The sequence below is a fragment of the Oppia nitens genome, unplaced genomic scaffold (genome assembly GCF_028296485.1).
Source record: "Oppia nitens isolate AA-2021 unplaced genomic scaffold, nextdenovo-longstitch-racon4-pilon3 scaffold8_pilon_pilon_pilon, whole genome shotgun sequence".
In the NCBI taxonomy this organism is placed as follows: domain Eukaryota; kingdom Metazoa; phylum Arthropoda; class Arachnida; order Sarcoptiformes; family Oppiidae; genus Oppia; species Oppia nitens.
Window position 1 is genome coordinate 2,800,029 of NW_026533252.1, and position 18,416 is coordinate 2,818,444.

Genomic DNA, 18,416 nt, shown 5'->3' on the forward strand with positions numbered 1-18,416 from the left:
ATATACACAAAGAGAGAGAGAGAGAGAGAGAGAGAGAGAGAGAGAGAGCACTGGTATTATACCATGTGATGGTCCCTTATATGCCGCACTTGACATCATTGCATTTTTGCATTGATGCTATTTTTGTAGAATATTCTTGTTATTCTATGTATAAGAATCTCTCTCTCTCTCTCTCTCTCTCTCTCTCTCTCTCTCTCTCACTCACTCTCTCTCTCACTCACTCACTATTATCAGTCTTTGTCTATCCATCTATCTATCTGTCTGTCTATTTGTCTCACTCTTTCTAAAAAGTAATGTAAAACAAAATTGCTTACAAATACACAGTACTCTTAATCTCATCCACAAAAAAAATCACACACAAAACACTTTAGCAAACGACTAAAACAAAGATCATATTTAAATTTAGACACAATTTACGACTGACTATTATAGATGAGAGAGAGAGAGAGAGAGAGAGAGAGAGAGAGAGTTTGCACATTAAAAACTTGTAGGCAACTAATCTAACCTCTCTTTTTCTATACTCTCTTATCTTAAAAAGTTTTCACTCTCTGTGTGTGTGTTTTAGTCAATATTTACTCTTTAAAAAAATTATTTATAAATATAATTTATTATTTTTATTAATACAAAAACAGATATAATATTTTTATGATTTTCTTTATTGATGATGAAGTGATTTTTTTGGAGCTAATTTGTGTTATATTTCTAACTGTTATATTTGTACGGATTTTCGACTTAATTAGCGACAGATATCAAGTGGACATCAATTTGTTGGCAATTATGGGAAATCTGTTTTCCCGAGTTGTCGGCAACAATGATACCGACGGTTCCGATCATAGGATTAGTATTCGCCGTAAAGGCAAATGTAAGTCATAAACAAACAAACAAATTAATTAATATAAAAATTTCTAATAATAATAAAATATAAAGTATTTTTGTAGTCTACCAGCAGATTACTTGTAAAAATTTAAATAATTATATAGTATTTGAGTAAAAAAAATGTTGAAAAATGATAAATATTAAACATTTTTTGGCTTATATATTGCAATTCAAAAAAAAAAAAAATAGAAAAACAATATTTGTTTGAAAATTTTTCAATAAGTACCGTAACATTTATGATACTCTAACCAAAACTTAATTGTAATATAAATACTTTAGTTTATACTAATAATTATTATAATAAATAAAAGAGTATTTATGCAAATGAAGTGCTACTAAAACATTTGTAAATTGAAAATATCTTTTCAAAAATATATCTTTTATATATATATAGATAATCATAAATTATAAGCAATTTACACCACAGTAGGCCTACTGTAAAAATGCTATTTGAGGATTGTATTAGTATTATTATATTTTTTGATAAAAAAAATAAAACTAAGTACTGTATAATTTAAAAATATATAAAAAAAACTATTTTCTGTATAATATAAGGTATATTATATAACTAATAAAATGTTATATTTGAACTGTATATTTGAAATATTGAAATTAGCTATACATTGAATAGTTAAATATTAAAATATTTTATATGTCACGTATAAAAATTGTTTAAAACAAACAAACAAACAAAAAATGATTTTAGATATCAATTTTACGGCTGTTATTAATAAGAACTTGAACTTCAAATATAAAGGGAGTTCAAAGAGATCATTAAATGTCATCGAAATACAGCTATTTATTATTATTATTATTATTTATATTTAAGTTTAAAATCTTGTATTTCTCAATAGATTTTTATTTCTCTCTCTCTCTCTCTCTCTCTCTCTCTCTCTCTCTCGCTGTCTCTGTTGGTCTCAAAACTTGTTAGAAATAAATAGTTTACAAAATGTCTTAATGTCTATATATTGGTTCATTGCCATCTATTGCCATCCCATCACCAGTTATAACCATATGGTTTATATCAGATTGATAAGTATTTACAGTATTATTATTATTATTATTATTATTATTCATTTACAAGTATACATTCACATAATACTGTTTATAGTGTTTCAGTGGCAAAAACATGAAATTCAATTTATAATATAAATTATATATTATATATATATATAATTTTGAAACCATAAAGTGTCAAAAAATAAATTGTGAAACCAATTAATTGACAATTTATAACTTATATACACATATTACAGGTCTACTTAGTTTAATAGTAAAGTCTATTTGCTTATATTTTTTTATAAATAATATTTAATGTTTAGCATAGTATTTAATATTTAAATTCATATTTAATTGCTATATAAATTTACTGTACAAATGAATTTAATTAGCAATCATAGTGTAACCTACATTAACTAGTTTATACTGTATATAATATTATATTTATAATATGAAAAACATATGCATAATTTAAAATAGTTAACTATGACCAACATTTTGCTATCAAAATGCTAATAGTAAACTACTGTTATTTAAAAAATAAAAAATTAAAAAACAATAAAAACAGGAACTTTTTATAGAGTATAAACAGTACAATAAAAAATTTAATATCACATAAATCTACTGTACTGTATATTATGAATATTAATATATATTTATTTTATCAAAGCTGTTAATACTCAGAAAGATGTTTTTTTTTTAATATATAAATATAAATTTATGCTAATCATTGTAAAATCAATTTTAGCATCTCATAAAAAATTATTATTAAATATTGTTTATTAAATTGATTTTTAAATAAAATACAGTAGTAGTAGTAGTAGTTAGTAATCACAATTTTATTATTAAATAATATTGTATTTAGTTTTCTAGACAATTATATTTTTAAATTATTTATATATATAAATATAGTAATGTATAAACATTTATTTGCCATAAATACATATAAACAACTATAAAATCCAATGCAAAACAAATATATGTAAATAATATAAACAATTTTTTATTAATGACAATCGCTATTAATATAATTCCTGGTAAATGTTGTCATAACTTCCCCCATAAAATTGGCCGACAATCTAAATAAACAATTGGCGTATCATTTAATCATTACAACAAATGTCACATAAAATTCATTAACCTTTTAGTTTCTCATAAATTTTGTTTTAACGAATGTCTTATTAAATATTATTTTCTAATAATTTTGTTGTAATTTTCTTATAATTTATTGTTTGGTGAATTGTACAGTAAATTTTTCATTATTCAATAAAGTAAATTGAAATTTATATAAAATAAAAGTCTCTAATGATATAAAAAAAATTTGTTAACTTATAAAAATATAATTATTATATATACAAACTATTATAGCCTCTACTAAATATAGAGTTGTTGTCTAATCAATTTATTAATATATATATAATTAATATATATATATATTTATAACAAAACAATGTTTATGTTATATTGAAAAAATCTAATTATGATATCTAATATAAATACATTTAATGTTTATCTAATTAGGAGACATATTTAATTAGAAAATCTGATCATTTAGTTTTTAGCAATATTAATGATATATATATATACTGTAGTTATATAAACAAAAATGTTTTCAAAGTCCTCAACTCATAATTTTTATTAATATTAATAATTAAATTAATATATTTTTAAGCATTTTGTTAGCAACATTTTCGTTCTTTATATAAACTAAAAATAAATATTAAATTTATATAGACTTCAAAACAATACTTTATGCTATGTTTCGACTAATTTCAGAGGAATTTTTATTATTTATATGATTTATACGCTATATATATAAACAGCCAATTAATAGAAATATTTATTATTTATTATTATATTTATATAAAATATAATTTATACCTGTAGTTATAATTGGATTGTTACTATTGTTTACATCTACACCTATAACTACAGTAGTAATAGTAAAACAAAATTATAAAGTATTTTATAATTAATGTTATTTACTAATATATATATATATATATATATATATAATGTTATTTTTTATACAGTTTAGTTATATTAACTATAGAATTTACAAATTGTAAAAAAAGTTATTACAGATATTATTATAAAATTATCGCATAATAATAATAACTAATAATTATAATAATTAATTATAAATATTTAATTATAAATATTTAATTAATTGGTAATAGTTTAGCGTTTTTATTTTAAACTGAATTTATTATTATTGCTGTATTATATTTGGAGCACTTGTTTGTGTGTTATAGTTTTTTTTTTGAGACGACAAAATCAAATAAAATATTTTAAACATAAAAAAAAGTTTATTTATAGCCAAAAAAGATTTAGTAAATGTTTTGTGAGTCTGTGTTATGAAAAGAGCAAAGAAGTTGAAGAAGAAGACAGAGAAGAAAAATAAGAAGAAGTGGAGAAAAAAAATTGTTTTTAAACTACATTTACAACAGTTTGCGTTAAGTGTGTATATGTTTAGGATGTTTAGTATGTATGTGTATATGTATTATGATATGGTATAGAGTTTTTCATTGAGAGAGAGAGAGAGAGAGAGAAAGAAAGATAGAAAGAGAGAGAGGAGAGTCTATCTATCTTTTCTTAACAAACCCATAGGTTTGGTGAGTGGTGTGTATGTATATGTGTAGAGAACTGGTAGTAAAACTATTTGCTCAATCATTTTCATAGCACAAGGAGTTTTTGTACAAACTATAGAGATATACATACATTGAGTACATATACTGTTTTTTTTTCTCTCCCGAGTCTTGTTTCATACATTTGATATGTAAATGCAATACTAAGACATTATTAATAATAATCAGAATAATAATCATTATTATTATATTTATAATTATACTAATATTCAGATTAATCATATAATCTAAAATCGTTTTTATGTATTGAGTATGTGTTAAAAAAAATATTTTATTTCAACTAATAATATCAATTGTGAATTGTTCGCCAATTTATTAAAATAGTTTTTTAATAGTTTTTTTTTGTAAATGTAAAATAATGGGTTGTTTTTTCTCAATTTTCCGATTTGGCACTTATGTCATCAAAGAGTGTAAGTGTTGTTATTTTTTTTATTTGTTATTATTTTCAGAGACAAAACTATTTTTAATTATAAATATATAATATTAGAAAACATTTCTGAGGATTTTAATTGTCAACTCATATAATAATAATAATAATAATAAATGCTGAAATGTCATAATAATTAAAAGAAATAATTTTTTTAATAAAAATAAATCTAGAAGTTTTAAATTTAACTTTTTTTGTGTTTAATACTAGATTTTTAAAAAATAATTTCTTTACTTTTTTTTTGTTGAAAAACATTAGTCACCAGATATTTAAATATAAAACACTGATTAATATGATATACTGTACTAAAGACTTAGTGATGCAGATAAAAAAAAAATTTAATTTTTAAATATTTATATACAGAATAATAATATTGTATTAATAATAGCAACAAAATTATTGAATTAAATCCAACAGAATTTTCAAATAATTAGTCATAATTTTCATTATATTTTTATTTATAAAAATATTAGCTTTTAAGCTATTATTATATAATAGGATTATTTAAATGTAACCTTTTTTAAAAATTATAAAAAATTATTTGAAGAAATAAATTAAAATATGTCTGGTTTTTGTTTATAAATTTCAACTTAAAAATATATATAAAATTTCATTTTGAATATTTTATTTGATAAAATGTCGTCAAATGTCTTATCTTTTTTAGACATTCATTAAAAATGTTATTTTTATTGAAATGTCAAATATTTTTCTGGTGATAACAATTAGACTCTTAAGGCTATCATAATTTGTGGTAAATTATTATTACTAATAATTTATTAATTGGCAAATATTGAAAAATGGGGGGTCCGTAATAAACACATTCAATAAATAAATATATTCAAATTATTAATTGATATTTTTAATTATATTTGATATAAACAATTTTGTTGTTTATTATGTTGAGATAGTAATAATACTTATGTTTATTAGCATATCATAAGTTTTAACTATAAGTTGTTTATATCATATTTTTCAAAATCAAAAGAGATTTCATTCATATTCATATTTTTTGTTTTAATATTTTTATGATAAAATAAAATTTTTAGACAACATTTTTGCTGCTAAAAACATAACTAAAATAGATTGTAATATTGATATATTTATGATAATAATAATATTGCTGTATATTAAATTTTTGAATATAATATTTTTAATGTTTTAAATTTCAATTGTATATCAATAGCTGAATATATATTATATGATACAATAAATGTTTGGTATATACTATATATCTACTGATATCTACATATTGATCAGTATATAAAACTAACATTAAATAATTTATATTTAACACTTTTTTTCGGTACCCCATTTTGATCGTCTCAACAATGATATCTATATATATTGAAAATTATGTCTAAATATAAATTTTTGAGTGTAAAAGATATTTATAATGTTTTTCATTTGTATTAATAATATCTTATATAACTGTAAAACTTTCGATGTTTACAAAGCATACATAAATTTGCCAAATATTCAAATTTATATAAATATATACTAAATTATATATATTATAAAACAAAATAAGACATAAACAAGATATCAAGTAATAAAGCAAAAATTTTTTTGGCAAATAAAATATGATTTTTTTGTTGATAGAAAACACAAATACCTTACATACTTTAGGAGTTTTTTTTTAAATAATAATCTATGAATTAATGTTTTATATTAAATTGATAAATATATCAAACTATTTATTAATTATTAATAGTCTAAATTAATTTGATTGAAAAATAGTATTCTTTTAAAAAAAAACTTATTTTTATTTATTTTTTTTTTGTGAATACTATCAGCGGATAACCCAAATGCCACTCAAGTAAATATACCGGAGATTAGGAAACACTCGTCGACGCCGTTGACCGTCGAGACGACTTCACTGACCAAACAGCAAAAGGCCGTCAAATCAGTGCACTCGCCGTCAAAAGGCGATCGTCTTCAACGAAGTGGTGGTGACCATCAAAAGGTCGCTACCGATGACATCAATAAAAAGAGTCCTATTATTAATAATAACAATAATAAAGAAAAAGTAAGCAATTGAGTTGAATTGAATTTTAGTTAAAAAGCACTTTTGAAAGCTAAAAATATACACACATACACACATATAATTTATATATATATATATATATACCGGTACCCCAAAAACACACGACCCGGTGCTTGAAATAAAATGATAAACATATTGATGAAAGTGATGCTATAATTTATGAGTGCAGACTGTTATTCAAAATATACTCTGATAAGTGTTGGCTTAAAAATTTTTTTGTTGCTTTTAAAAGTTTCAAAAACTGGTGATGAAAATAGCTTTCAATTATTTATTATTTATTTTCTTTTTAATTATCATTTTTTTATTTAAAAAAAAGTAGTCAACTTTTACACTATTAGATATCTATATAATAATAATAATAATAAATTAGAAACTTATGAAACACATAATGAACGGATGGATAAACATTTTCGGAAATTTGGAAATTTTCAAAAAATTAATTATAATTTATTGTTTTGCAAACACACTTAGTTCTCATAATTTTTTTACCCATCAATTTAAGTACACGAAAATAAAAATTAATTATTTGTTTTTTATCAGTTTTTTTTGTGACAATTTTTAGGCAAAACACAATTTTCAAACAAAAATAATATATTAAATATTAATGAAAAATAATATATTTTAGTACTTAGATGTCATATTTATAATTAAAAAAATATATAACAATTATTAAAATAAACAAATTGCAAATCACTGTTTACAGGATTATTTTTTTAAAAATGTTTTATAGTGATTAATCATTGCATATTTTAATGATAATTAATTTTTTTTTATATTTATCTAATTAAAATTTACACGTGTCTTAGTTATTATTGAAAAATAATAAAACAAAATTTAACTCTCTTATAATTATTTATTATTATTATTATTATTATTATTGATAGCAAATATTTAAAACAACGTTTGAGACCCAAATAGATGCCCCTCCGCCCCATCCATTGGAGGAACGCCTACTGGAGACCGAGGAGATCGAGATAGACACCAATCTATATGCACCCGAAGTAGAGGACGCAGCCATTAAAATACAGGCCGGACTTCGAGGATATTTGGCCAGAAAACAGGTCAAAGAGATAAAAGAGTCGATTAATGGTAAGGAAAATAGATTTTAATATATGTTTGATAATTAAATAATGTATATATAATTATAATATATTTTAATACATTAATTTATTTATTAATATTTTATTTCCTATTATATCATATCGTAGATACATAACAGTTAGTTACTAATATTTTAATGAAGTAATTTATAGTTAATTTATTATAATATATTTTATTAATTTTTTATAAGTGTTTGATACAAAATTTTATTATTACATTTTGCTATTGAATAATATTATTAGAAGAAGTAATTGACAACAAAATATGAGATTAATTTTTCAATTCATTGAAATGTTTGACATTAATCCGATAATATATATACAGTATATTATTTAATATATATATTATTAATTATTGATAAAAACATGTTTAACAACAATTTTAAATAAAATCAAAAAAATTAATAAAAGCATAGAGAAAGCAATAAAACACAAAAAAAGTGAATACAAAATAATTTTTCATTTAGATATTAAATAATTTTTTTTTATATAAATACAAGTTTTAAAAATTTTATTTATAATTTTTTAAATAAAAAAAAACTTTTCATTAGATTTGCCGGTTGTTCCGCCGCCCAAACATTTTGACGATACCGTCACCACCGCCACCACCACCAACACCACCGTTGCCGCCACGACTGATGATAGTCAACCAACACTGAGTCCGTTAAGCGATTTGGCGAAGTGGAAGAAATTGTCGCAACATTTGGAAGAGATTGTCGCCGACGACAATGTGGTCGCTGACAACAATGGCAAACAACAACAACAAGAAGAAGAAAAAACGACAACAACACCAGTGCCGTTGCCGCCACCGCCTCCGCTTCAGTTGTCGCCAAAAAAGTTAGCCGAAAGTGTGATACCATTGAAGGACGACAACGGCAACAAAACTATCGAAACCTATGTCTGCAAAGAAAACATATTGGATGTCGTCGAAGATGATAATAGACAACTGTCAGATCAAACAGTGGTGACACTGTTGAAGGCCGCGGCAGACAAAGCAGTTGTCGACAAAGTGTTTGACGTTTTGATGGCTGAAACAGAGTTTGAAAACATTATTGACATTCAATCGGCAAACGATAGCGGAGTCGATGTGTCCACCGATAGACCGCCGCTGGAAGAGACTAACAATGAACTGTACGATTGTTTCACTCAAGAGTCGCAAGTGTTGGCAGAACTTAATGATATACTCGACAACAATGAGAGAGTGGATCAGCAAAAAAATTTGAACACAAGTCTTAGCAAATCAAAAGCAGCAGAAATTGTATCCGAAAACACTACTCAAGAGATCATAAGAAATTCGTTTCACGAGTTCATCAAAGAGATGACGCGAACGACCGATGAAGAGAAGATCCTAATCGATGACAAACCATTGATTGACACCGAAGTCATACAACAATTATCTGCAGATAACACTAATATTGTTGAGAAGACAACTACGACAACAACAAAGAGAACAACTGAGGAAAGGAAAACTGATTCAACTATTTTTGAAGAACATGTCGTTCAGTCGATATTCGACGAAGAAATGATCAAAAGTCAGGCACAGACACAGATATTTGCCATCGAGTTATTCAAGAATGACTTGACCGACGAACAGCTCCAGAAGGTTACTACGATTACGGAACCGGAAGAAAATAAGAAGAATATTGAGGACAGAATCTATAAGACTAGTGTCGACGAGTTTGTGATAAAACCAGTGGCCGATGAATTGCAGTCACCGGTGATGCCAACGACAGCAGAACTGGTTGATCAACAAACTGAAGTCGACTCAGAGCCGGAAACATCGCAATCAGTGACGTTAGAAACGGAACAAAAGATCGACGTAATAGTCGTAAGTGAAAGCCGTAAACATTCTGTGGATAGTCTTCTCGGTGGTGGAGATGGAATCGATGACAATCTAGAACTACAGTCACAAGAAATGGTGGAAAACGAAACGATTGAAGTAATGCCACTCATGTCGCCTATTATACAGATTGAAGAACAAAACGGTAGAATTCTTGATGAAGAAGAGGCTGCCATCAGAATACAGGCAGCCTTTCGAGGATTTCAGATCCGAAGATCGATGTCGAGGGAAGCGTCGCCCAATCGCAACAATAGTAATCACAACCACAACAACACCGATGAAGTGGAGATCAATAACTTTGATGACAATGATAGCCAATTAATATATAATGCTATTCATACAGCTATACCATATCAGACAACTGATCCAATTATAGTAGATAATAGTAATGATGAATCGCAAGTGCCTGTCAGCGATCAATTGGAAGAATCGTTGGAACAGCTGGAAGACCAATTGATGCAACAATTAATCTCAGACATCGAACAAGACAAGAGTGAACCGCCGATAAGTGTCGTCAGTCAGGAAACTACAGATCTTTTGATAGATACGTCTGAACTGTCGGCACCGTTACTCTTGCAGCGTATCCAACAATCAATGATAGCCACGGATTCGCCGTCGCCGACACCATCACCGGAAGCTATAGCCATTGAGGCCCAAACACTTCCAACAGTTAATTATGCAGCCATTGAAGTCATTCATGATGTAAACGATGAGATTATTGCCATAGAAGACAAACAGGTGACTGAAGACAAGCCACTAATTGAAAAGTCCGATACTATTATTGCTGATCTGTTGGCATCTAATGCTGAATCAAATCAAAAGACTGTAGACATCATCAATAGTAATGATAGTCAACCGCAACAACCAAACCAAAAGACTGAATTCTCTAATGAAATACTCGATATTAATCAACAATTGATTGAAACTCAAGAAAATAAAACAATTTTAACTGATTTACTACAGAATGATAACGAATTGATATCAGAATCTGTCGAACAGATCGTCCAAAACACTGTCGAACCACTGATTCAACTATCTGTTGATCAGACAATCGAAGAACCAGTTGTCCAAAATGTTGAGCTATTAATTGAACAGACAGTTGTTAATACAGTTGAAGAACCTATTATCCAAACCATTGAACAGACGGTTGAAGAACCTATTGTTCAAAGCATTGAACAGACTGTTGAAGAACCTGTTGTTCAAAGTATTGAACAGACGGTTGAAGAACCTATTGTTCAAACCATTGAAAAGACTGTTGAAGAATCTGTTGTCCAAACCAATGAACAGACGGTTGAAGAATCTGTTGTCCAAATCACTGAACAAACAGATGAAGAACCTATAATCCAAATAATTGAATCATCATTATCCACAACAACGACAAACTCTTCTGAATCATCGCATGAATCGCCAGCAACTGAAAAGTTGTTACCACTTACTATATCTAAGCCAGAATTCGAGTCATTCGTTGAGCCGCCGACACCATCGGATGAAATAATTTCGGTGTCGACTACACTGTCCTCGTCGTCGACAGAGTCATCGCATCAACAAAATCAAGAATCAAACAATCCTTTGCCTGTGAGTAACATCGATGACAGCCGTAAACCAAAATCAGGATCATTGAAGAAACCTAAACCTATTTTGAAAGAAACTGATCCTAATATTCAGTCTCTTATTAATGAAGAGGTAATTAGTGTCTTATTGTCTAATAATAATAATTACTATTAACTGATAAAAATTAATCTTAACTTTTCTTTACATCAGATGCACTCAACATCTGAAGAGATATCGAGTCCAGATGACGACAATCCCGAGTTTGTCGGTTTGGGTCCCAATACGCCAATACCGGTGCGCGCCTCCAGTCCCAACCCGTTTGGCAAAAAGCGCCGGAGGGGTAAAAAGGGAGGCAATAGAAAGTGATTTCAATAGATGCCTTCAAACGACACACAAAATTTTATCATATCTTATAACACATTTAACTAATTTTTTTTGAGAAATATTTATGATAATATATTCAAAAATCAAATATATATATATTATCATAGTTTAAATCATATTTAATAATAATTTTAAAAAATTGTATTTTAAATCTGAAGTTTATTTGTGACACAAAGTATTTATATATATTGATAGCTAATATTTAAAAATATATTATTAAATATCTATAATTTACTAAATAAATAAATCATTATAAATTTAGCAATAAATCATTTAAATAAATAAAAATTATTTTAAGCAATGAATAAATTTTATTTAATAAGATTTTATAACTTATAAAATTATATATTTGTTTATTATTTTAAACTTATAAAGTTATAAATGATTAAAAAAAATTGATTGAAATATGAGTAAACATTTTTTAAATACCAATTATTTACAAACATTAGCAAAATGTTTTTAAACAAGTAATGTTTAATTTTTTTAATCAGTACTTATCATAATAAAAATTTTGTGATAATAAATTATAAATATTAAAAATAAAATAATAACATTTTCACAAATATTATTCAATATAACACTTTATTTATACAGTTATATATAGTACTCAAATATATTATACTCTATTATATAGATGTGTATTATTAATAAATTTTTAAGCAATTAGTCTTTTAAAATTAACGGTAAGTTAATAATTAGAGAAAAAAAAATCATATTTAAGTTTAATATAGAGTCTAAATATTAATAATCTGACCCCTCATTAATAATAGTTAATTTTTAAGTTATATAAAAAATTATTATTATTATTATTATATCAATTAATAACTATTAATATATATATATATTCAAAAATCACTTCTTCTTCTTTTCTTTGACTTAGGTGTGGGTAGTATTTGGTCGGATGTCTTATCTTTACGTTTTTTCGACTTTTTTCGATTCGGTAATCTCGTAGTGATCTCCTCCTCCTCTTCCTTCTCAGTGTTGTCCATGACTTGTGTTTCATCATCTCCCGGATCGACCACTTCATCGATACGATCTTCAGAATAGTTTTGTTTTTTAATATTCTTCGTTTTCTTGTTGTTTTTATTCTTCTTTTTATTCTTGTTATTATTGTTGTCATTGTTGTTGTCGTCGTCGTTGTCATTATTCTTGTTTTTATTCTTGTTTTTATTCTTGTTTTTATTCTTGTTTTTATTATTGTTTTTATTGTTGTTGTCATTATTATTGTCGTTGTTGTCATTGTTGTTGTCGTTTCTGTCATTGTTGTTGTCATTATTCTTGTTATTCTTGTATTTATTCTTCTTTTTATTCTTGTTATTATTGTTGTCGTTGTTGTCATTGTTGTTGTCGTTTCTGTCATTGTTTTTGTCATTATTCTTGTTATTCTTGTTTTTATTCTTGTTATTATTGTTGTCGTCGTTGTCATTATTCTTGTTTTTATTATTGTTTTTATTGTTGTTGTCATTATTATTGTCGTTGTTGTCGTTGTTGTTGTCGTTGTTGTTGTCATTGTTGTTGTCATTGTTGTTGTCGTTGCTGTCATTGTTTTTGTCATTATTCTTGTTATTCTTGTTTTTATTGTTGTTGTCGTTGTTGTTGTTGTTGCCGTCGTTATTGTCATTGTTGTTGTCATTGTTGTTGTCATTGTTGTTGTCATTGTTATTGTCATTGTTGTTGTTTTTGTTGTTGATTTTGTTGTCTTCACGTGAATCACATTTAAACAAATCTCTGGCACTTTTCCATTCGTCGCACTGATTGTTAAATTTAAAGAAAGAAGAAAAAAAATTATTACTATTATTACCTAATCATCCAAAACATACTGAGGGTGTCGGCAGTGGACACAAACTTACACAAAAGGTCAGTGAATCGCTGCACAGCCATCTTCTACGACAATAGACATCACCCCTAAACAGATATACAATATTGTCTGCCATACGAAAGGCCGCCGTCACGTCTTTAGGCCAATAATCTGGTCCTTCCTCGGCATTGACTGTCGACTCATAGTTTAATAAAGTTCTTGTACTGGAATAGGTGTGCACCTGATTGTAATAAACAAACAAATATACAATTATTATTATTTATATAAATTATTTATAACAAAAAAAAAATAATAATTTACAAAATTAAATACTCTATTAAACACAAATATATAAATTATTCATTTTTAATTTTAAAAAATCAATTTTTCCCCAAATTATATTTAATTTATAATATAATTATAGATTGCAAGTACTGTACCTGGTTTTTATCAAAACCATAGACCAAGGGGTTCCTAATGTCTCCATTGTCTATATAAAAAATTATTATTAGTATTAGTATCAATATTTTTTTTTTAGATATATAAATAGTTTAATGTTTAATTTGATAGTATATATATATATATATAAAACAATTATAAAAATGATGAATACAAACGCATTAGTGCTCCAAATTTCAATGAATTTGCCGGTTGTGCCCAAAACTCTTTTTTTCTTCTCCATTGGTTATTATCCGGATACCAGAAAGCAATAGACGGTCCAAACGTGGCAGCCAACCAACCTCTCCTAGTTTTACCTATATATTAATATATATATACCGGTAATATTAATAATTGATTAAATTAATAACCAGTAAAATTCACAAATGCTAAACAAACAAACAAAGACAGTACAGTACAGTACAGTACAGTACCTTCCTGTAGGATGGATACGGCATCGGGACTCTGATTAAATCCGGTCCACGTATCCATAATTTTACCACTTTGCACAATACGTGGATTACTGGGAAAGTCGGCAATTCGCCAGTACTTCTTGTCTCTCCAAACATATATCTGATCCTCCCGTTCCCAGGTTCGGTCGGCGTCGTCTATCTTCAGATTTGAACACAAATCGATTAGTGCCTCAAAATCATTGTCCAATTTTGGCATCGGTTTCGTAGTCTTATTTGTATTCGGCCCAAAACAGCCAAACAGTTCACGATTATGGCCCCAATCGGGACACTAACAGAAATCACATTTTTTAAACATACAATACAATTAAAAAATAAAATAAAACATTTTATCATACATATGATGGCTTTCTATCGTAAAATAACTCTCTATAACAATAGCGTTTGCCTTTAAACAGATATAGCATTTGGTTGGGCATTGAAAAGGCGGCCGTCACTGCCGACGGCAACTTTTCCAAACTATCGTAATGTTTGATGTGTCGATCCTTTTTGGCAAATGTCTCGCCAAGAGTCGTATAGTAATAAACCTTTTTTTTTATTTGAGTTGAAGGGTTAAAAGCAAAATATATTAATTAATTAATTACCGGTAATTAATAAAACAACAACAACAACAACAACAAAATGACTGACCTCATCATTTTTGAGGGCAATCATCATTGGATTAGTAATATTTCTATTATGAAAGGCCGCCTGAAATCCGTAGGCCTCCCACTCGATAAATGTTTTATTTCTTTCAAAAATTTTACGATCAAAATCCCAACTATTATATTGGGTACGAGATTTCGAGTCCTTTACTATTCGTAATATTAAAAAACAAAAATAAAAAATAAAACTACTAATAAATATTTATTAGGCTTACATAGTGTTATGTATTCAAAAATATATCCCCGCTGTGGACCCTCTTTACAAGTCATAACGGCCGCTGAGTTGGTATCAAATGTTGGCCACAAATCTTTGGCGTCACCCGATCGGACCAGTTTACCCGTTTTGTAATTCTCTTTTAAACCTTTAGTTTTTTTTTTTGATAATAATAATAACAAATAGATTGTAAAATTATTAAATTTTTTGTTTCATATGTTAGCAAACCTCTTAACAGGTAATATCGACTGCCCTTAAACAGGTATATATCGTTTCCGTCGAGACTAGAATCAGCCGAATCGATGTCTGGATGTTTACATAGATCTATAAAATCTTTTTCTTTATAAACAATAGTTCCCTCAGGAATCTCATCGTCTTTATCTTTATCTATTGGATCTATTACTGGTTTTTCGGTAAACAGTTGATCAGATCCTTTCTTGGTTTTAAGTGGTTTCTCACTAATAGTTCCCTTATATTTAACATCTCCGCCATCGAAATCCCAAATCTTATATCGATGATTGTGAAACATTACTAAACTGTATTCATCTGTAATTTTTAAATATAATAATTATATATATATATAGTTAAATCTAATTCGACAGACAATTAAAATGATAGGAAATATCTTTATTTGATTATAAATTTGTTTTTTTTTATTTAATAAACAAAAAACCTTTAATTTTGATAGTAAATAGTGCATCGCTTCCCGGTATAAATCCTTTCCATATTTTGGTTGCAATTGATTTATGTTTAGATAGTTTTGCTTTCCAGGCATCGATTTTTCTCTTTGGAAAGTCGTTAAGTAACCAAATATTTGTGCCCCTAATCAGCCAAACTGTCTTATTGTTTGGCCCTAAAAACGAGTGCTCTATTAGAGGATTTTCGCACACCTTGTTTACCTCTTCCTCATAATTATTGGTTTCGCAACTGAATGCATCTTTAATAGTGCCACTCTCTGGACACTGGGGGAGAGGGGGAGGGGACAAATTAGACGGGTCAGTTAATTAATAAAAAAATAATGTAGTTTTTCATGTTTTTTTAGTCCATCACAAAAAATATGATATATTTATATATACATAATCTGGTGGATCCAAATAGAGTTTTGATGCGTCTAACGGGCGCTGACACCAGACATCTTCGCGAACAAAATAGTAGACACCATCGGGTACTACAATATTAGGGGTTTTTTTTAAATATATATCAACAAAAAAAATAAAAATTATTTTTAGGCTATTATTTTTTTTTAGTTGAATATATACAGTATATTATTAACGTAATAAAATTCATTTCAATAATAATAATAATAAAAACAAAATTATTATTACCTCTAAAAATATTTGTTATCTTATCGGATAATTTCATATGAAAATTTCTAATAGGCATCGAATAGTTGCTAAATATAAACTGGTAATTTTCTAGCTTAAAATTTTGGATCTTAACAAAAAAAAATATATATATAGTATATCATTAAATAGTTAATAATCATTAAATAGTTAATAATCATTAAATAGTTAATAATCATTAAATAGTTAATAATCATTAAATAGTAGTTTTGAAAAACAATGTGTAAAATTATTTTATCAATTATAAGAAAAAACAAAACATAATAATAATAATAATAATAATAATAATAATAATTTCCGTACAGTACTTCCTCTGACCCGCAAAAACTTTAGTTCCGATGTCGAGTCAGTCGACTGTACGACAAAACCATAGGTTCCGTCCTTTCTCGACGGATAATCCATTTCGATTTCATCTGTGGTCGTAGTGGTAGAATTGTCTTCGCTTTTATTGTCTTCGATGGTTTCACCAGTGGATTCTTCTGTTGTTCTATAGTTATCAGATGATGGCTCAGAAGACATTGTCGATGATTGTTCATCAGTTGGTTTATTATTAGTCCATTTCCATCCTTTGGTATAATTTCTTTTTTCTGATGAAGTTTTTTAAAAAAAAATTATAACCAATAATACAGCCCATAATTTTTTGAATGAAAAGAACTAAACAATATAAATACCCTAATATTAAAAAAATAAATTAAATAAATTTATGTTAATTTATGTTTGTTTTTAAGATTTTTTTAATAAAAATATTTATACATTGGATGTATCGGCAAAATCGGACGGATTCTGTAACAAAATAAATAAATAAATAAGAAACAAAAAATTAGTATAACTTAGCTAATAATTAAACAATGGTTTGGATCAGATTCAGAAGATTTAGGTGGAAAAGACAGCAAAAAAAAACTGAATTACAGTATTATTTAACTTCATATTTAGTCTTTATATTTTTGTTCACACCTTAAGCTGATAATCACCAATGAGTTGGTATGTCTTTCCATTATCATAGCTTTTGTTGACATAAACAATCTCATAGACGGATCCGTCGCCGACAATCTGTAACATTTTATCTGATTTCCCTTCATCTTCCAAATCATCACCATCTTTGTCACCACCATTACTACTACTACTACTACTACTACTGTTACTTACGTATGTATCACTTTTGGTAAATAATTTCTTGTAAGCACCACGAACCAGATCGAAGAATGTCATCGAACCTTCGACCAGTCCATTGGTGATAAATGACCTCAACATGACGTCGTTGTTTTTGTTTTTGGTCACAATCATCGATTCGGTAACGGTATCGTACGGTACGGCTAAATAGCTTTTGGTGATATGTCTGTTATAAAAATTGCTGAATACGCCACTCTTTACGTGCTTACGACGGTTTGGTACAACCAATTGGTTGTCCTCATTATATCTTTGACTATCATCTTCTATCACTTGTTTTCGTTTTTTCACTTCTTTTCTACCACTGATGACATCAATAACCAGTGCTAACAATATAGTCGCCAATATTAATAGGAAAATACATTTTTTATCTATGATTCGCATGACTTGTGTGTTCAGTCATTTATTTTTATTTTTTTATATAAATTATTTACTTTCATAATAATGTAATTTTATTTTTTAATTACTTAAAT

The 18,416-nt window shown here is 26.9% G+C and overlaps 2 protein-coding genes across 4 annotated transcripts; one reads left to right on the forward strand and one right to left on the reverse strand.

Moving 5' to 3' along the window:
- The first annotated feature begins 647 nt into the window (after positions 1–647).
- LOC128963909 (putative leucine-rich repeat-containing protein DDB_G0290503) lies at positions 648–12,018 on the forward strand. Of its 2 annotated transcripts, none has more exons than XM_054310452.1 (5): positions 648–862; positions 6,744–6,976; positions 7,879–8,083; positions 8,646–11,617; positions 11,696–12,018. In XM_054310452.1, exons 1-5 carry the CDS (start codon positions 778–780, stop codon positions 11,849–11,851), a joined length of 3,651 nt encoding a protein of 1,216 aa, XP_054166427.1. In that variant the 5' UTR covers positions 648–777; the 3' UTR covers positions 11,852–12,018. The 2 variants fall into 2 exon arrangements, with proteins under 2 accessions (XP_054166427.1, XP_054166428.1); XM_054310453.1 differs by lacking the exon at positions 648–862 and adding an exon at positions 4,794–4,933.
- Positions 12,019–12,699: 681 nt separating this feature from the next.
- On the reverse strand, positions 12,700–18,348 carry LOC128964436 (uncharacterized). Of its 2 annotated transcripts, none has more exons than XM_054311027.1 (15): positions 17,923–18,348; positions 17,529–17,559; positions 17,080–17,363; positions 16,759–16,867; positions 16,510–16,601; positions 16,107–16,395; positions 15,662–15,979; positions 15,435–15,581; positions 15,206–15,369; positions 14,914–15,102; positions 14,540–14,846; positions 14,285–14,422; positions 14,108–14,157; positions 13,720–13,908; positions 12,700–13,620 (listed from the first exon to the last, which is right to left on the reverse strand). In XM_054311027.1, exons 1-15 carry the CDS (start codon positions 18,325–18,327, stop codon positions 12,715–12,717), a joined length of 3,618 nt encoding a protein of 1,205 aa, XP_054167002.1. In that variant the 5' UTR covers positions 18,328–18,348; the 3' UTR covers positions 12,700–12,714. The 2 variants fall into 2 exon arrangements, with proteins under 2 accessions (XP_054167002.1, XP_054167001.1); XM_054311026.1 differs by having other exon boundaries at positions 17,731–18,348.
- Positions 18,349–18,416: the final 68 nt, after the last annotated feature.

Excerpts from the sequence above, each read along its gene's own strand:
- LOC128963909 (XM_054310452.1), top strand. The coding sequence starts at position 778 with ATGGGAAATCTGTTTTCCCGAGTTGTCGGCAACAATGATACCGACGGT. Across the intron at positions 863-6,743 it reads TATTCGCCGTAAAGGCAAAT|CGGATAACCCAAATGCCACT; the intron begins GTAAGTCATAAA and ends GAATACTATCAG. Across the intron at positions 6,977-7,878 it reads ATAACAATAATAAAGAAAAA|CAAATATTTAAAACAACGTT; the intron begins GTAAGCAATTGA and ends TATTATTGATAG.
- LOC128964436 (XM_054311026.1), bottom strand. The coding sequence starts at position 18,327 with ATGCGAATCATAGATAAAAAATGTATTTTCCTATTAATATTGGCGACT. Across the intron at positions 15,103-15,205 it reads TTGCCCTCAAAAATGATGAG|GTTTATTACTATACGACTCT; the intron begins GTCAGTCATTTT and ends ATAAAAAAAAAG. Across the intron at positions 14,423-14,539 it reads CGTATCCATCCTACAGGAAG|GTAAAACTAGGAGAGGTTGG; the intron begins GTACTGTACTGT and ends ATTAATATATAG.